Below are 20,370 nucleotides of genomic sequence, written 5' to 3' on the forward strand. Positions count from 1 at the left end.
AAGAAACACGAGGAAACGCGCCCGTCCTAGACGGACAGACGCGGCGCCCACAGCGGCAGCCGAACTCCAGCCTGGCGCTCCCGGGCCCCGGGAGGTGTCTGGCGCCGAGGGAAGGCTGCCGTGACAGAAAAAAGGGAACGGCCCCCTCCCCCTTCGGCCCACGCCCCAGGGCTCTACTTCCCACTCCAGGAGCCTTAGAGAAAAAAGCACCAAAGAGGCCGCAGGACCGTCCCGGTGGAGTCCTCAGGACGTTTCCCGAGGGCCAGACCCAGGAGACCCAACAGCCACTTCCAGCAGAGCCACAGAGCCCTGGCCGCCCCCGCGCGTCCCCGCCAGCGACCCCGACGGCCCGCGGAGGCTCCGCCCGCCTCTTCTCTCTAGGCCCCGCCCCATCCTACCGTGGCCCCTGATTGGCTGCGCGGCGCGTCAGTTGGCGTCCGAGGCGGGAGCGCGGATGCCCGTCCCCGCCCTGTGCCTCCCGCGCGAGGCAGCCCGTGGCTGAGGGGAAAGCGAACCCGGGCGCCGGCGGGCGGCCGCCGCGTCTGACAGACCCACGGGCGGAGGCTGGGCGCCTGTGCGCAGCGTGTGGCTGGCATGGCGGGGCCGAGGAGTTCCCCGCGGGCGCGGGCGCGGGAGCGGGAGCAGCCTCTTGCCCCCGCCGCAGGTGGGCGCCAGTCGGGGCGGGGCGGGGGGCGCGGCCGGGACTGTCGGGGCGGGCGGGGACCCCGGACGGCTTCGGGAGGTTCAGGCAGTCCCGGGAGCCGGCGTGCCTCCGGGACCGGGCTGGGGAGTCAGGCGCCGGGACGGGCGTGGGGACTGCCCCTTACCCTCGGTCACCCTCGGGGTCTCAGCGGCGGGCGTTTGAGGAAGAAACAGCCCCCGCGGCAGGCCCAGCTGTGGGGGACGCCCAGGAGGCGGCGAAGGCAGTTTCCTGGGAGGAGAAGGGCGGCCTTACGGGGTGGGGTGGGGTGGAGAGGTTGCTCTGAGCCGCGCGGGTGGCCGTCGGCGGCGGGGACGGCTCCGCGGCGTGGGAGTGGCTCCGGGGCGCGTGGCCCAGCCGGGCCGCGGTGCTCGTCGCTAGTGCCGTTGTTGTTGGAGGGAAGTTGCGGCGTTTCGCGCCTCGCAGGCAGAGGATGTGGTCCACACCTTCTCAGTGATCGAGACCTGCTGAACAACAAAGAAAACTCCGGCTTGGGTGGGTAGGGTCGGGGGAACAAACCCCACAAAGTCCCGAGGACGAAGCCGCAGCGTAGGATGGCCGCAGGTCCCTGTGTCCCCGCGCCCTGACTCGGTCCCTGACCGTCCCCTCCACCCCCCGCCCCGCCGGGTGCAGGGTGTCTTTCTCCCCTTGACCCCCAACTCCAGAGAAGCTCAGCGGAGGAGCTCAGCTTCCGTAGAATGGAGCGCATTCCCGATCCTCCGTTTGGCTGCCCCGTTAGGGCTGAGCCCACGAGTGAATTTTGGGAGCGTGCCTGCTCACACACACCCAGTTTGGCTTGCGGGTATTGCAGCGCTGCTTATGGGCAGTTGACAGGTGCTATAAATGCCTCTTAATTGCCGTTGGTGTTCTCAGCAAGAGTTTTTAATTCCTAGGGCAGGCTGTTAGGGGTGCCAAGCCTGCTGATCCGCTGGGCCCTCCCAATCTAGAATTCTGGGATTGACTTACCTCCCACTCTCAGAAGTTTGGAGAATGAATGAACTCATTTTTTTTAACCTTTCTGCACCTTGGTTTATTGTAGAATTAGCTAAATATTTCCCGTGGGTGTATCCATTTGAACTTTTTATTATGTTATTTTCTTCTCTCTGCCTTTCTTTGGCAGAGAAAGTTGTAAATAAATGTCAGGGCACAACTGGAGAAAACTGGTTTGGGAGGCTCAAAAGCACCTACTTTGGGCTTAACATAATCGCCAGGAATTTTTCCTTTCTCTGCACCAAGTTCAAGGTGTGCCAGTGCTGGAAGGCTAGAGAGAGAGTTCTTTCCTGTGCTCCAGCCTGTGGGGTCTGCAGTTGGTGTGCAGCCGAGGAAGAATGTGATTCAAGAATCAGATTATGGAAAACTTTGTCCTCCAAAACATTACCTCTGAGGACTTGAGAGCCTCATTTCTCTTTGCCAGTTAGTTTGGCAAACACCCACACCCACACACACACACACTAAAAACATTTTTAAAGTCAATTGCCATTGCGAGGTTGGGGATGGCTTTTTAAAATCTACCCGTTTTTTAAGACTAAGATTAGCTTTTGAGATAACAGCAAGTAAATACCAAGTAACACTTGACAATAAACGACAGACAACAGAAGAAAACTCACAGAACAGGTAGGGATAGAGTGTTTTGGTAGTCATTTTAACTATTTCTTGTTAAAAGTGTCTAAACAACTATGCACAACATTACTGGAAAGATACTGTCAGAGCTGAATGTGGACAGGGAAGAGTAAGGTGCTTTATAGCCATGCCCCTGAGCCCAGAGCAGACACTGTCACTTACTAGGAAGACAGAGGAGACATGGTCATACTGTTGAATAAGCTCACAGTTCTCATCACCTTTGGTGAACCTGTGTATTTGAGGAGGAATGTGTGTGCCTCACACATGTCCTAGAGCCTCTTGTCTCTGGCCAGTGTAAGGGTCAGTAATGGTCCTGATTGGCTCAGGCCCTGTGCTGTTCTCTCCAGTACCGCCATCTTCCTTTGTTGAATGGTAACATTAGCCTTCACCCATGGTGAAGAGAAAGGAAAAGTTCCTGGCAATTACTGTTAGCCCAGAATAGGCTTTAGTTTTCACCCATGCTCTCAGGAGCCACAGGATTCCTTGATGGTTGTACTGGGAGACTGGAATGCCCAGTGTGGAATGGGGGCCCCTACTCCAGCTAATCTTGGAGTACCTCTGCTTTTGCCTGTTTTATACTGCTGTTCTGAGTAAGATTTTGTATATATGTTGGGGGAGGTCTAATACTAACTGAAAAATTTAATAATAGTAACAGCTAGTATTTAAAAATTTACTTTTTTATTTGAGAGGCAGAGAGAGAGTGAGCGAGCTCCCATCCACAAATGCCTGCAGTGATCAGAACTAGGAATGTAGTACAGGTCTCCTGCATCAATGCCAGAAATCCAGCTATTTGAGTTATCACCACTGCCTCCCAGACTCTACTTTAGCAGGAAACTGGAGTCCATAGCCAAGGGTCAAACCCAGGTACTCTGATGGGATGCCTGTGTACTAACTGCTAGAGTAAGTGCCCCCTCCCAGCTGCTGCTGTTATCATTGCCTTACACTATGAGGTATTTGTTATTTTTTCTATTTTAAAAAACTGAATTACACACTTATACAAGGTTACCCATCTCCTATGTAGTCTTTTCTGCTAATTAAAAGGTATACTCTGGGGCAGACATGGTGCAGCAGACTAAACCACAGCTTGGGATGCCCACATCGAATTTCAGAATGCCTGGGGTTGAGTTCCTTCCCTGCTTCCTGTCCAGCTTCCTGCTAATGCAAATCTTGGGAGGTGGCAGGAGATGGCTCAAGTGCTTGAGTCCTGTCACCCTTATGGGAGACTGGGATTGAGTTCCTGGCTCTGGACCTTAACCTGGCCCAGCCTTAGCTATTGTGGGCATTTGGAGAGTGAAGCAGCAGGTATAAGGTCTCTTGCTCTCTTGCTCTCTCTCATATTCTGCTGTTCAAGTAAATAAAATAAACTTAAGAATAACAAACGTTCTTCAATGTCATGGATTTTATTATTCCAAAGTCATTCAAGGATGACTGACTTTATATATGATGCAGATATTTCTGACCCACCATAAACAATCTTTGATTTGTTCCCATGGGTGATCACAGGTAATCGTTAGGCAAGCTGATTAATTCATCTGGTGGGCACTAATGCATTCACAGAAAGAGTAGGAAAATGGGGAAAAGTAATGATTGGGTGGCTGGTTGGGTATGAGAAGAAATGATCATAGGGCCCATGCACATCCTCCTCAACATGGGCTGCAAAGGTGTGCTGAGAATTGTGAGCTTATTCTACAATACGTTCTCTCAAGGCTTTTGCTCTCAAGGAGCTTAAATGAGGAACACTGGCAATGGACAGTGTGTGCCAAAGAGAAATGGAGTGAGTGGCTGTGTTTTTCTGTGTGCTAGCTATGACCTCAAAGAGAACTATTTTCCTTCTTTAAAAAATAATTTGAGGGCTTAAGGGAGACAAAAGCCACTGCAATTAATAACACAACAGAATACTTAAAACCTAGTGATCCATAGTTGATATTGTTTGGCTACCAGTTGGGCCCTAATTTTTTCTTTCTAATCTGAATTTCTATGAGATGGTTAAGTACCAAAATTGCTTTTTCTAAGTAGGAATTCTTTTAAAATTTTATTTCTTTTATTTATTATTTTTGAAAGGGAGAGAGAGAGAGGCCTTCTGCTGATTCACTTGCCAAATGCTCACAACAGCCAGGGCTGGGCCAAGATCCTGGAGCTCAAACATGATGAAATCAGAAGTAAATCCAGAACCCAGACCTAGGCACCCTGATTTGGGATGCAGGGCATCCCACATGGCATCTTAACCACTGGGCCAAACACCTGTCCTTAAGTAGAAAATCTTGATTGGTACAAGCATTAACTTGAAAATGACCTTTCCTGTGACTCTGGTCCCAAAATAGACTTGGCTTCATCTGGAAGGCTTTATTGGGTCTATGAGTGGAATGGGTGCTTTGCTATGTGCCTGTAGCACCAGAGCTTTTTATTCTTGTCACAGTAACAGTAGGTGTAGGTGTTCTCTTGCTGGTGCTGGACACACACTGACCTTAGGCAGTCTTAGATGATCTTTGCAGCCACTATTCCATGATGCTCATGATGGTTTTAGTTTGCTCAGGGTTTTAAGCTAGTAAATGATGACCAGGATTTAAATGCCAATATGGGGCTCAACTTATAACCCATCTGTCTGCTTCTGTATCCAGAAACAAGAGCTTCTAGCTTTGACCTGAGAACATGCCATATTTTTCAAGTTACCTTATTGCATTTAAGTGATTCTGAATTAAAGTCAATTTACCATTTTTATACTATTTTTGTAGCACAAGATAACTCTCACAGATCTGGGGTGCAGAACAGGGACAATGAAAAGTTTTTCATAACTGAACTAGGACTTCATGTATGTATGTGTGGCTCTCTATACTTGACTGTTAAAGTCTTTTCTGAACTTTTAGAGACATTGTTGGGCCAAAATATTTGGCTAGGAAATCTTTTCTTCTCCTGTCCATGTGAGTTCTCTGATAAATGATGGGTTACTTTGTAAGACAATTTGTTTTCTAAATTGAAGTTGTAGACAGGCTTACTTGATTTGTACTTAACTCAACAGAAGAACATTCATATGTTTCTTCACAGTAAATCAACAGAGGAAAGTTTTTGCATGTGTTCTCATTTTCCAATAACCTATTGTTCTAGACACATTCCATTTTCCACTCGCCCATTTAGTTGGAGCCAGAATGGACAGGTGGCATCATGTTTAAATTAAGAGATGATAAAATTTTGATGTTCATTTCTAAGAGACAAAGGGCTATTATTGTCAGTACTGTTGCTGGTATTCCTAGGTACCAAACTAAAATCCCAGAAACTGCAGCACATAAAATGCTGTGTTCAATAAATCTCTAAATTGAGAATTGAATAGTTAATTTTGTATTGAATTAACTATGTCACTGTGATGCTGAGTCTGTGGAATTGTTGGATAAGTAGACACATAGTAATTACTTCATTAGCTCTTTCTCCTCTTGCTCTGTTGTTGCTTAATTAATGAGTATTAGGGTTAGTCTTTTAGCAGAGGGACTAATCATGCAATTGGTAGTGCATTTCTCAAGAGAATCCTCCTCCAATCAGAGATAGGTGGAATCTTATTAAACTTAAAGAGTTGGCTTTCAAGAAAAGAGAAACATTCTACCCTCTCTTGTAACTGTCATGGTGGCAATGAGTTCCCTGCCCCCTCTAGGCTTGGGCAGGCTTTAGTGGATAGCTCCTGAAAGGCTCAGGATGAGCAGTGGAGCTGGTGATGGAAACTCATTGGAGGCGGTGCTTTGAACAACTGGTGTCCTCTAAGCCACTGCATAGAATGTTCTCTGTACCATTTCACCTCTAAAGTTAGATTCTTTCTTTCTTGGGATTAAGATAATCTCTCCCTAGGTCTTACAATAGCATCTGGTGTATCAGGGGTGTATATTTTGATCTGTGCCAAGAAGTTCTCAACTTGTTTATGAGCTGTCTGTAAAAATCTGAGCGCTCTGTGACCTCCAAATGCGCCACTGGGACAGTTGGAATGAGAAGCTGGGGTGGGGTGGGCAGCATGGCTGGCAGGAAAGGGGAAGTGGAAGAAGTGGTAAGCCAGTACCAGCAGAGGAGGCTGAATGTAATCAGCCACCATCTAGATGTGAAGGACTGAGTGTCCCTGATGTCAGTGATAAGGTCAGCTCCTTGTCATTTTACTTGGCATTTGCAAAATGAATATAAGTGTATAGTTGTAGCCGAGGATTATGTTGACTGCTCAACTTGAAATGGAAACATGGCCAACAAATTACTAGTATAAATGTTGGGTCCCTCCGTTTTACAGCTGAAACAATGCAAGACTTGGGTGTATCTGTTCCTTCCTCTGAAGTCTGGAAACAAATTACTTGAATTAGAAGAGGGCTTATTAGATCAGTTTTATCCATGACATATCCCTCTGTTTTGTTTTTTAAATATTTGCTAAACTCAGTTTGGGGTACTTAGCTGATTGCCATGATAGATTTGTACAGCCTGTGCTTTCTGGTCTGTCTGCTGCCATTTGGTCTTCATGTTTTAATATTCCAGTGTCTTTTCCAATATATACTTCATTGATTCATTTATTCTCATTGTGGAATATGAAGGTATAGTTCTTCCTTTCCCTCTCCCTGGCTCCTCCTCCTCCCCGCCCCCTTCTCCTTCTCCTTTTTCCTTTGTTTCATGTTGCTGTATTTTACAAAGAATCTGGTCACCCCCTTGGGAACCCCTGTAGAAAGGGCTGTGTACTAGAGGTGTACTTTCAGGTCAGTTGGTTTAATGTACCTTTAAGGTCTGGGATGTCTGCTGGCGTTTGTCAAGATCTTCTGGGTCTTCCATACATGCTTAGGGCATCTTTCTTGCTCTAAGCTTTGTTTTGAGTTTAGTTGGACGTCAGTTGTTTCACACTTAGTTAAAATTCTGTGTTTTGTGTCCCTCACAGTGACTGTTTGGCCAGCATAACTCAGAAACACATTAAAATCAGGAGGCCTTTGGAGAAGGAAGGGAAGTGGTGGTAAATGGCCTGGCCTCCCTTTGTTTGTTTTTAGGGGAGGAAGTTGAGGTCCAGAGTGGCTCAGCTCTGTAGAACCAGACCCTGAGTTCCTCCCCATTCCACTACCTTGAAACCATCCTGTGAGGTGGCTGCTTCAGTCTCACTTCCTGCTTTTTAACTGCATGTTGTGATTAAAGGAAGAGAGAATACACTGGTGGTTCAGTGTTTCTGAGATGCATTTTAAAAATCAGAAGGAGACTCCCAATATAGAGACTTTTACTTAAGTTTAGGTACCGTGGACTAAAACAAAAATATCTAAATAAGTGAATAAGTGTATTTCATTCAGCTTGAAGTTCAGAGATGGTGCCCCAGGACTGGGATGGGCTCCATGGAATCAGGCACCCAGCCTTCCACTTTGCTTCTCTTAGTGCTTGGCTTCCATGCACACAGTCACTTTTTGGCCCAGAATATCTTCTGGATCATCAGGCATCATGCTTACTTTTCAGCTATTAGGGAGGCGGGAAGGCAAGGGATTCACCTCTCTTGATGGATCTTTCTGAAGGTGTACTTCCCTTTTTACTCCAGAATTCATGCACACAGGTACTGAGAGAGGTTGGAATGAACCTTTTCCAAGTAGCCACTTGTCCAGCTGCAGATCAGGCTCCTGTCTCTGTGGAAGGAGCAGAGAACAGACCCTCGGTGAAGCTGGCAGCCTCTGCCATGGAGCCACATGGACTGGATCCTGACTACATGAATTCATTGTATGCATTCATCCAATGTTTATTGGCTGTCTCCTCTGTGCCTAGGCACTGAGTGAGCAGAGAGAAAACAGAGCCAGTCCTTCAGATGTTTACTGTCTACCTAGGGAGATGGACACTAATCAGACACAAACATGATTGTGTAAACTGTGACAAGTGCTGGGAAAAGAACACCATGTGCTTTGAAAGAGGAATATAAGAGGAATACTGGGATTTACTCAAGCTTGGGGGAGAGAAATTTGTGATGAGAAGTCCAAGAAGTAATATTTGAGATGAGAGCTGGAAAATAAACGAAATGAAGTAGGCTATGAGAGAGCAGTAGGTTCTAGACAGAAGGAAGAGCACAGACAACACAAGGCCAGGAGGCAGGATTGGGCTCTGGGAGGAGTTAAAGGTAGCAATCATCTTGGAGCAAGAGGGAGGGATCAGGTCACATCACAAGGGACACTGGTGATCAGTGTCCACCATTTGGCTTGCCTGGGTTTGAGGGATACCCTGGACATGAAATTTTCAGCATTAAAGCTAGGACAGTATTGAGCAAACCAGAATGAAAGAGCTACTTTCCCTAGAGACCATGTCAAATGTCTCATTCCTTCATTAATTTCAGAAAGGTGGTTTTCTTGATTAGCTCTCAGCCATTGACAAACAACAGTAATGAGTACAAGTTGCCCAAACTTAAAGGGGCACAAAACAGAAGTGATGCTTACTTGTAGTTGGGTTACTTGACCGGTGAGATAGCCTGGCATGATTCCTTGTAATGGTAGGTAACTTTGGAAATTACCTGACATCTGATGATACAATTGAGATAAAAGAAAGGGCTAAGGATAGGGGAAGCCTTTCCTCCATAGCAGCGTTTCTCAACATTGGCAAATCATCTAGGAACTTAAAAGAAGGGTAGATGTCTGGCCGGGGCCCAGCCCAACAAATGAGACAATCCACAGGTGGAGCCAGAAAGGTTCTCTGTTCCACAGCCCTCTCAGTCTTCAGTGTGCAGACAGAACACCTGGGCAACCCAATGGAATGCAGATTCAGCAGCAGGGGGCTGGGCAAGAGATCTCTAGGTGGTATTGATGTTGCTGCTCCCTGGGTCTTGAGTAACAATGCTCAGTGACATTTGATGAGTTTGTTTTTGGAGCTACTGGTTTCTTCTTAGAAAAACAGATCTACTGGCCCATGTAAACATAGCTATGTCCTTGAGTAGAGAGGTGCTTGTGAAAGAGATGGGGAACCTTCTGCCTGTGTTCCATTGGTCAGACCACACTGAATCCCAGTGGACACAGATATCAACTTCTTAGTTGGCCCCCGAGGCTGGTTGGGAGGTTCAGGGTGAGACGTGGCTTGTAGTGCTGACAGATACGAGAGTCAGTAGTGGCTACAGAAGCACCAGCTCCTGGGGCTCCTGGCTGGGAGGGTACATTCTTTAAAGCTTTCTCACACTTGTTTAGGGGCATTTCCAGCTGTCTTCACTGGCTGCCAAGATGTGGGTCTTTCTGACAAATAAGAAAAACCGTGGAAAATGTTTTAAATAGGACTGATACGTGCATGCTTTCAACACACACACACACACACACACTACACTACACTAACCATAGAGTGGAAAACCGAATTAGGGAAGGCAAGACAGTGAAGAGGATTAGTAACCATTACTGACAGCACCCAACTGATTCTGATTAATGGGAAAATTACCACTGGGCAAAAATAAAGTGTTACTCATCTAAAGAGTGGACCTCCATCAGAGCATTCACAAATGGTTTGTATTCGGATGGAGATGTCTCCCATTAGGGGCCTGAGAGTTGAGCCAGAGCACAGCCACAGAAGCCCTGGCAGGTGGGTACATTCTCATGAGGTCCAGCAGGTCCCTGCCTGGGTCCAAATGCACAGAATCTGTACCCATCCCCTGGATAACCCTTGCTTGCCTTTTCATGTTCTGAACTGAAAAGTAGGCATGGGAGGGAGTCCAAGATGAAAGAAATCTTTAAACGTCAGGCCAACGTCTGATAAAATCTTAGATGTGTGGCAAAATGGGCTTGTTTGGCTTGTGCCCAAACTGAATTCACCCTGAAGTGCCAGGATTTTCTACCAAGGAGAGAGCAGTCCTCTATACCTTCCATCAGCTCAGTCTCTCACCCTCAGGAGGAACAGAGCTGAGGAAAGCCCCTGGAAACTTGAGGGCAGTGGGATACAAGCTCCGACCCCCTTTCCCTTTCAGAAAATGAGAGACATGCCCAGCATGGGTCCAAAGGCTTGCAAGTTGATAGCAAAGCTAATGTGAGTCAGTGGCTTCTTGGTTTCTGTTTGCAGCTGTGTACTACCAATACAGACCTAGGCTGCATTGATTTCAGTGTGATATCCAGAATAGGGCTCAGCATGCTGCCCATCTTTTTGGTTTGTCTGTTTTAATTGTTTGAAAGACAAAGTGATGGATCTTTTTGTTCATTCTTTTATTCCCTAAATGCTGGCAATAGCTGGGGCTAGACTAATATGAAACCAAGAGCCCAAAACTCCATCTGGATCTCCCACATAGGTTTCAGAGACCCAAGTATTTGAGCCATTATCTTGTGCCTTCCCAGGGTATACATTAGCAGGATCCAAAGCTGAGTAACTGATACATGAACCATGCACTGCCTATATGGGACGCAGGTGTCCCAAGTGATGACTTAATTGCTTTGCCAAATGCTTGCACCATGCTGTTTATTTTTAAATGACTGTGACCCAAAAATAATTTTTACATTTTTAAGTGGTTGGGAGAAAATCAAAAGAAAAATGCTGTTTCCTGATACACCTTAAATTTCAGTGTCTATAAGTCTAGTTTTATTGGGGCACGGCCCATAATATATTGTCTGTGGCAGCTTTCCCTGTGTGAAGGAAAAGTTGAATTATTGAGACAGAGACCACATGGCTGATGGAGGCTCCCTGGACCATTACAGAAAACTTGCTGACTCATGATTGAGAACAAAGAAGTTGGTCACCTCATTGAATTCTATCCACGTGGCATTACAGCCAGGATGGGTGTTCCAATTTGAAGTGTGGAGTGAGTTCAGAGAAGAGTGAGCAGAATGCTGAAGAGAGTCCTCAATCCCTATCTTGTTTTGGGTGAGAAAATTGAGAATTTCTAACCTAGAAGAAGATGCCACATGGAAAACGTAGAACTTCAAGTCTGTGTGAATTGTTTGCATTCTTGGAAGAGAATTACTGAAGGAGGGCAATAATGCTGGTAGATCAAAGGGCTCCTTCCTACCCAAGCCAGAACACTGGATTCAAGTTCAGACTTCTCCTTGGTTTTCTCCGAACTTCAGTTTGTTCAGCTCAGAAATGAAGCATTTGTCTGCCAGCTCATCAGATGACCAGATGCATAGTGAATAATGATACAGCATTCATCATCAAGTTATGTGCAAGCATGGAGAAAACAGGCACAAATACACAGATGCAGTGTGGACAGAGTGCTGAGGACGTGCCCAGGAAGTGTCAGTTCTACCTAGCACTGGTTGGAACCCAAGCCTATGAGAAGTGGAATCCAATCTCTCTGGCTCAGAGTGTGAGGAAAGTCTATGGAGGAGTTGAAAGGTTGTCCTATGAGAGAGGAACGAGGCTGGAGCTTCATGATCCCAAGCAATAACAGTTTGAACTGTGGTCACAAATCCGAATGTATCAACCTCTTACTTGAAACCCTTCATGGCCTTTGCCTGCTCTTCAATTGAATGCTGGCATCTCACTCAGGATCCACAGGCCCCATTGATCTGGCCTCAAGGCTGGTGTTCCTGGGCTCACCTTGTTTTCTTTGCCTCTGGAGTTTGTGGTCCATCCTCTGTCCTCAGCTCAGCCTTACATCCTGAAGAATCCTCCCCAGCCTGCTGAAGGTCACAGCCCCACATCGCAGCTCTTGCTGAGCAATGTTCCTTTCCCATGGCATTGTGGCCCCCGTGGTGTTCCACTGCCACAAACAGGGACATCTGTGGATCTGTACCAGGAGCAGATGTTCTACTGCCTTCCAAACAGTGGCATCAGCTTGCTGAACAGGGCCTGGCCCATCGCAGCAGCTCAAGCTATGTTCATAGAATTATGATAGACTTTGACTTAAAAAAGAGAAAACATTCCAGAAGAGGAAATGGGCTCCCAGAGGAGTGAGGCAGTTCCCAGCTAGAAGGAATACAAGCACTGGTTGGGTGACAAATGGTGGAGTGGTTGTAATGGGAGTGGAGCTAGATAGTTCACACTAGATAGGGCTTTCTCCCTCAGCCATGTGTGATTCCCGCATATTGACCATTAGGGTGACTTCTTGGTGTCAGGGAGGCCCTGAAACTACAAAATGGGAGTGAAGCCAGGCTCTTTGCTCACTGCACCTAAACAGTTGTCTCTCCTGGATCAATGAGGCCTGCAGGATGGACAAGGCATTCTGTGATTCCACAAATACGGAGTTACAGCTTACTCTTTGATAGTAGGCTGTCCCACCTATGGCGTTGTGCTTTTATAGCCGAATGGGTTTTAAAAACCCCATGTGCAGGGCCAGGGTGTGGCACAATGGATTAAGCTGCTGCCTGCTATGCCGGCATCCCATATGAGCACTGGTTCATATCCTGGCTACTCCCCTTCTGATCCAGTGCCCTGCTAATGAGCCTGGGAAAGCAGCAGAAGATGGCCCGAGTGCCACTTAACATGGGAGATCTGACTTCAGGCTGGCCCAACACTGTTGTTGGAGCCATCTGGGAAGTGGACTCGCTGGTGGCAGATCTTTCTGTCTCTCCTTCTCACTATAATTCTGATTTTCAAACAAAAAACACACATGCAGTTAGAAAAATTAAACTTGCCTTTAAAATGGTAAGTTTTGTTTAACACTCCTGTGAGATGAAATCAAGCTCTGACTTGTGATGTTCTTAAAACCACACACACACACACACACACACACACACAAATCCTCTTGGTGTTTGGCAGTTTCCTGTGTTGGTGATGTTGTTTTTAATTTAACAGGAGCCTTGCGTGAATGTGTCTGATCCTGTGGGGTCCCACAGCTCCCAGCTGGAGTAGCTGCATGACAGGCTGCACTTGAATGTCTTGCTGGCCATGACCTGTACGATAAAAACCCTCCACTGGGTGTGGTTTTCCTCAGTGATAGCAATCTTGTAGTTGTGATATTGCTTGACTAAATGGAAGACCATCATTTCTTATTTGACCAGAATTAATACACCAAACAGAAAAGTCTTTGGTCTCACTGTTTCAAAGGTGTATTAATGTATTATTTATTTTTCTAGCCATATTAGTTAACAATATGTACTGTGTTTATTAAAGGTAGTGCTTTTAACTTAAATTTTTAAACAAAGTGATTTTACTGTTTCTTTACTACCTCAAACATGTAGATGAAAAAGACTTTTCGGCCAGTGCCGTGGCTCACTAGGCTAATCCTCCGCCTTGCGGCGCCAGCACACCGGGTTCTAGTCCCGGTTGGGGCGCCGGATTCTGTCCCGGTTGCCCCTCTTCCAGGCCAGCTCTCTGCTGTGGCCAGGGAGTGCAGTGGAGGATGGCCCAAGTGCTTGGGCCCTGCACCCCATGGGAGACCAGGATAAGCACCTGGCTCCTGCCTTTGGATCAGCGCGGTGTGCTGGCCACAGCGGCCATTGGAGGGTGAACCAACGGCAAAGGAAGACCTTTCTCTCTGTCTCTCTCTCTCACTGTCCACTCTGCCTGTCAAAAAAAAAAAAAAAAAAAAAAAAACAAACCCGAAAAAGACTTTTCTCTCCATCTAGCCCAGGCCTGAGGTAAGCCCTCCCCAACCATGTAGGAGCTCTTGATAAGCCCTCTCTTGCTTGAGAAGCAACTTAGCAGGCCACACACAGTTGATGGCATCAAGTGTGTGCAGAGAGAAAGCTCCATGGTACTGGGGCTGAACCTGGATAAGATTAGGAAAGGAAGTAGATGGGGTTGAAGATGTGTGACTAGTTCATGGGGAAGTGGACAGTAAAGAATTAACCATCTGAGACCTGGAACAGCCAGCAAGTGTTGGAGGCAAAGCAGATGCTGCTGAGTTTGCATGAGAGGGAGCGGGCGGCCGGGCACTGGCAACCTCAGGTCCTGGGTGTAGACCTGCTGTCTGCATAATCTCTTGGTTTCTGGCTCTTCAGTGCCTTTTAGTTTTGTTTTTAGGGTTTTGTTTTTTTTCCTTTTTCTCTTTGGTTTCCTGTTTCAGTGTTTGAATTACTTTAGCTTTGGTACATTGTACAGAATGGAAAAAAAAAAAAATACACACTGAGTAGAATTTTACCACCAAAAAAATAGTTGGCCTCCACTTTTTTTTTTTTTGGAGTTCCTCTTGGTGGTCTTGCCTGCCATATGTAGTCTGAGTGATCACAGATTGGATCTTAATTTCAGGTATTCACACTGTTGCTTTTAGGAGGTCCTAGCATTGTAACTCCTCAAGGTCATGCTAACTGTTGCAGCATGGCTTCTGATTGTGTGGGTTAGAGTCTTGGCTTGCTTTAATGCTGATGGTTGGGGGCATGCATGAAGTCTAATCAATAAAATATACTTCCTAATAGAACAGAAATATCTAGCTCCATTTCAGCTGCTGCCCAAGTGGTTCATGCCAGAGGATTAAAAAATTTCAGGGATAGGTATCGTGGTACAGTGAGTTAAGCCACCACTTGGGTTGGCTACATCCTGTATCGGAGTGCCTGGTTCCAGTTCCAGCTACTCCACACTTTGGTTCTAGCTTCCTATTAATGTACATGGGAAGTACCTGGACTTCTGCACCTCACTTGAGAGATTCTGGCTCCTGGCTTTAGCAAGGCCTAACCCTAGCTGTTGCAGGCATTTGGGGAGTGAACCAGCAGAAAGCATGTACTCTCTATGCTTCTGCCTTTCAAATAAAATAAAAACTTTTTTTATAAAGATTTATTTGTTCATTTGAAAGTGTTACAGAGAGAAAGAGAGAGATAAAGAGAGAGAAAGAGAAGAGTGGCAGATCTTCTATCCACTGGTTCACTCCTCAAATGGCCACAGTGGCCAGGGCTGGATCAGGCTGAAGCCAGGAGCCTTTTTTGGGTCTCCTATGTAGGTGCGAAGGCCCAAGGACTTGGATCATTTTCAGCTGCTTTCTCATGCTATTAGCAGGGAGCTGGATCATAAGTGGTGCAACCAATACTGGAACCCGTGCCCATATGGGATGCTGGTAGTGCAGATGATGGCTTAATTTGCCGTGCCACAGTACTGGCCCTAGTACAAACTTTTTTTTTTTTTTAAAAAGAGAATTTTACTTTTTGCATCTTGGCAGGCATGATAGAAGATCAAATCCATGATCCCTAGCAGTACTTCTCTTTTGCAGCCTACACTTCCCAGGGATTCTTTGCCAGCACTTGCCCCCATCCATACTCCATTTTACTTACTTATTTATTTATTTTTATTGCATAGAAGGTCAGATTCTCTCATCTTCTTCCTCCAAGTCCTGATTACCATGCACCAGGACCTCGTTAGGCAGGTTCCCACTTCTCTGGTGGAAGAGGGAGATAGGCAGGTGGCACATAGGGGATCCCTGTGAACCTTCTGAGGTTATCAGAATTGTCCTCAAGATGCTCTTCTGCAAAGTGTCTCGTCACTGTGTTTTCTTCTTTGTCATTTTGGAGTTGTCATCCAGTTATTGGGCTAGGCAGGAGATAAATTTTTTAAAACTGTTTGCAAGGAGTTTCCATTCTGCTCGCTATGACAACACTGACTAGAAGGTTACCTGGCTCCATGATTCATAAGCAGGACAGTAGAGTGGTCAGGGAGCTCTGTTCAGAGCTCTAGCTTTGCTGCTTACCAGCCAGGATAGTTTCCCCTCATAGTTTTCTCATCTGCACAATTAGGTGCTGATCAGAGTAATAACAGTATTCATTGTTTGCTTGTGGTGTATCAGACAGCATACTAAGTGCTTTTCCTACATTTCCTTTAAGCCTCACAAGCGCTTAGAGAGGTGGATGTGGCTGTGCCTCCTGTTTTGCTATGTGGTGGTGATGAGAAGCGGCGTACATTGAGCACCTGCTGCATACCAGACAATGTCATGTACTGTCTTCATTCCCAGTTTCAGAAATGGAAGCTTAGACTGGTGAAGTCCATTGCCCCACATCATGTGCTGCTGTGTTCAAGGCCTCTACTGACTGCTCTGAGGTATGGTGCTGGGAGTGAATGAGGTGACTGTGAAGAAATTCACACTGAGGCTGGAGTAGAGAAGAAGCTGAAGTTGCATCGATTTTAGTGATTAGCAAAGCCTACCAAGTCATTATATTTCTCCTTTAACTTAGAAGTTCTGTTCCTAATAACATCAGGGAGTGGCTTGTAGGGATCTTACGCATTTCTGTGTGGCAATGGCCATCTTGTAAGTGACTTCGTGAGTCCCACCAACTCCCCTCCCACCAATACCCCATCATTGTGCTCCTTAGCTCTTCTTCCTCCTCCCCTCCTCCTCCTCCTCCCCTCCTCCTCCTCTTCGTCATCGTCCTCCTCCTCCTTCTTACTTTTCCTCTTTCTCTTCCTCTTCTATTTATTTATTTATTTGAAAGGCAAAGTGACAGAAAGATATTCCATCTGCTGGTTCATGCTCCAAATGTCTGCAATGATTGGGGCTGGGCAAGGCCAAAGCCAAGAGCCAGGAACTCCATCCTGTCTCCCACATAGGTGGCAGGGACCAAGTACTTGGGCCATCTTCTGCCTTCCCAGGCTCATTAGCAAGGAGGTGGATTGGAAGCAGTGCAGCCAGGACTTGAACAGGTCCTCTAATTTGGGATCTGGTGTCACAGGCAGCAGCTTAACCCACTGTGCCACAACACCAGCTCTTTTGGTCCTTCTTGGCATGAATTACTTAACCAACCAAACTATACGGGCATGTTGGGAAGTACAGGCTTGTGTGCTAGGGTTGCTAAGTTGATTATATCACCATTTCTTGGATTGTAGGTAGGGTTTGATTTTAAGGATAACGTATGTATGTGTGTGTATGTGTGTAAGTGGTGGGGAGGGAGAGTGTGTGTGTCTTGGGAGAGCCATAATGTAGTCAGTTCCCAGGAAGGGACCAGCAGCTGTAGAAGAGGCCTTATGCTCAGGAGAGGTGACCTTGGCTCAGGGATCTTATATCTAGTGCCCCAAAGGGTAGTTGGCAAGTTAAGTGAATGCAGCAGGTTAGATGGAGTCTGTGACAGATGAGTGCACATGCCTATGGGGCAGGGCAGTAGCATCCCCACTTCAGTAACACAAACCCTTCGCACTCACTCCCAGGTGACAAACAGCAGGTGCTCTCAGAGAAGAAGGACCGTGGCTGGGTAGTCCACAGCTCTCAGCCTCCTGAGCCAGGGCAGCAAGGGCAAAACTGCAGAAAGTGAGAAATCCCAGCCATTACTTAGGGAAGGGAATAGGTGCTCTCATACATGTGGAGGGAGTGTGAATTGGCAAAGTTGTTTTGGAAGGTGTTTTGGTAACATCTGCTGAAACTAAAAATGTTTTGACTCAGACTTTCCTCCTCTTGAAATCTCCCCTAAAAACAGCTGCCCTGACTCCATAAGCATTGTTAGATAAAAAATGTTTGTCACAGCATTGTTTATAAAAGTGAAAAATAGGCAATAATTCAAATGTTTATCCATAATATGCTCATACATAGGACATTCTATACTGAACTATTGTGCATTCATAGAAAAGAATAACAATTATATACTGCTATGGAAAGATATCTAGTTTTTTAGAGCAAAAAATTATAAAATCTGTGTAACATTCCATTTTTAAAGAAATGTTTATAGCTACAAAGGAAATTATCACAATTTTTTTCTTTTTTTGCTTTTCATAAAAACAGCTTTGGAAATAAGTGATTCTTCCCAACATACCTGCCCTCTGGTCCATATTACCACACCTTTCCTCCTCTCTCTACTATTTCCATTCTTATTTTTTGCTAAGTTTTATTTTCTATTAACTTTATTTTTTTAAAGATTTATTTATTTATTTGAAAGTCAGAGTTACACAGAGAAAGAAGGAGAGGCAGAGAGAGAGAGAGATCTTCCATCTGCAGGTTTACTCCCCAGTTGGCCACAATGACTGGAGCTGCGCCAATCCGAAGCCAGGAGCCAGGAGCTTCTTCCATGTCTCCCACTCGAGTGCAGAGGCCCAAGGACCTGGGCCATCTTCCACTGATTTCCCAGGCCATAGCAGAGAGCTGGATCAGAAGTGGAACAGCTGGGACTTGAACCAGCGGCGCCCATATGGGATGCCAGTACTGTAGGCGGCAAATTTTTTACCCACTATGTCACAGTGCCAGTCCCACTGCAACATCTTGTGATGGAAAGCAGAAGGGGGAGGGTGGAGAGAGAACCCTGTTGTGTTCTTTTGGGGGGGTCATGTTGTCTTCTTGTTTCTTGAATTGCTGCATTTATTATTAGCTGTTTGTGGTGATACTTTGATACTCCCCCCCCCCCCCCGTGATGGCTTTTATCTTTGAACTATGTCTCTGAGGCTTAGTGGAGTGTCTGCTCTTTCAGTGAATACCCAGAGGCATGTGCTGGTTGTGGTCAGGGAGCTCTGTTCAGAGCTCCAGGGTGAAGGGAGTGTCTATGGTGACACCCAAATTGGGTATGGTAAATCGCCTGTTTTTTTTTTTTTTTTTTTTAAATCAGAGGGGAGGTTTGTTCCCCTCTGTTGGTATAATCTCATGCTCACCTCTTCTTCTCAAAGGACACCAATGCCTGGGCACTAGCTCTGGTGGGTATAATTTTAATCCACACTGCCACAAAATCCATACAAAGGACCCATGCAATCCTCAGTGTGAACACGGATCTTGCAACAATTACCCTCACCAGAGAATCAGAGAGCCCTTAGCATGTGGAACTGCCCACAGTGACTGCCCAAAGTCCCAGCCATACCCTGCACACTCCCATGCAACCAGAGTGTTTCCGCAGACCTGGCATACAAGACTCCCACAGTCACGAGCTCCCAGCCCCCTGTCAATTCTCCCATCCAGACTCAGGCATCTCCTCTCAGCAGATTGCTGGGCACATGGAGCTGGCACAGCTGTTACATATGTCCAAAATGGTGCCTGCCCACTCTCCACAAGTTTCAGGATGCTGGTACTGGATTGTCAGGAAGAGAGAAACATGCCCTCCTTTTTTTCTCTCTAGGTTGGCAGTCCCCCACAGGGCTCCAAGCCAGACTCACACCAGGCTTTTCCTCGGCTTTATTGCCAGTGGCTGGCTGCAATCTGGTCTCACCTCACTCCAAAGCTGGTGCTGAGGCTCTTGGCGCTGGGGTCCTGAGTTGTACACGTCCACACCCTCCATGTGGGTTCACAGTGTCCCACTAATTTGTGTAGTTTCCTTTTCCATTTTCTTCCTAACTCTTCCTTTAGATTGCACTCTCTCTACTTTTTAAAAATTATCTTCCCTTAGACTAGAGCAGTAAGCTCCCTCCCTATTACACTGTCTTGACTCCTCACAAAATTCTTGTTCTATGAATTTAAGTATTACCATAATTACTTGCATGTATCATAGCTTTCAAAGCTATGAAATAAGTCTGATTTAATGAAGATTAAATTATAAAGGTAAAGGCAGTATAGCTGTTTGTTTTATACATTTATAAAAAGTCTTACTAATTTTCTGAGTGGTGCAAAGATAGAATGGTTTGAATAGCTAATAATTTGTTCTAATTAGATAAGCACTTGTTTTTGAAAATGTCCTTTTATATAATTATAAACTTTATTTGCTAGTAATTTTTTCTTTATTTGCTGGGAAGTTCTTTCTTTGTTGAAAGTGCAGATGTACATCAAATATCCAGATAATCAAAAATCCTAAAGTAGTAGGTTCCACATTGATGAAATTTTTCCTATAGCTAATCACTGGAATTTTATCAGATCCTGTGCTGTGGAGGAAATCATTTCGCAATGAACCCCAGGTGGTTTGGTCATTATTCAGGAGTCCTCTTTCTCATTTGGACTTCAGCATTTTACATGCTCAAATATAACATGATCTGGAATCTTCCAAACAGAAAAATAATGCAAGTGCACCATTTGAGCGCAGCAGTTTTACGTCTTGTCAAATCAGGAATCACAGTGTGTGTTACAAGCAGCATATCTAAATCCATCTCATGACTCTTCTTTTAAGTGGTCCACTTTCTGGAAATGATGTCTATGTGACTGCTGTTTGAGTCACTCATTCTGTGTCATTAAAGTAACTTGTGGCCTATAATGACTCAAAAACACAGTAGTGGGTAGAAGTCAATGCTGGAGCCATCCCCATTTCCATAGGCCACCTGGTTGGATGCCTGTAGTGCACACAAAGCTGTCAGTGCTGAGATACTCAGCAAGGACCAAGTGTACGCCAGGCACTGTGCTAGTGCTTAAAATTTGTATTCTTCTGTAGCAA

General features: G+C 46.0%; 1 protein-coding gene across 5 annotated transcripts in view; it reads left to right on the forward strand.

Annotated features, from left to right (window-relative positions):
* The first annotated feature begins 489 nt into the window (after positions 1 to 489).
* Positions 490 to 20,370, forward strand: part of OTULINL (OTU deubiquitinase with linear linkage specificity like) — a 29,568-nt gene continuing 9,687 nt past the window's right edge. For 2 of the 5 annotated variants that reach the window (XR_016220096.1, XM_051853558.3), the window contains exons 1-2: positions 490 to 664; positions 16,062 to 16,147. Coding sequence is in view for 1 of the 5 variants with exons in the window: in XM_008262075.5 (XP_008260297.4) it covers positions 595 to 664 (70 nt within the window). In the remaining 4 variants the exon portion in view is untranslated. Of the gene's footprint in view, positions 665 to 15,933; positions 16,148 to 20,370 lie in introns of all 5 variants that reach the window. The other 3 variants (XR_016220095.1, XM_008262075.5, XM_051853559.3) reach the window with 2 other exon arrangements.

The sequence above is a fragment of the Oryctolagus cuniculus genome, chromosome 14 (assembly GCF_051225735.1).
Source record: "Oryctolagus cuniculus isolate XC-2025 breed Fujian yellow rabbit chromosome 14, ASM5122573v1, whole genome shotgun sequence".
Classification (NCBI taxonomy): Eukaryota; Metazoa; Chordata; class Mammalia; order Lagomorpha; family Leporidae; genus Oryctolagus; species Oryctolagus cuniculus.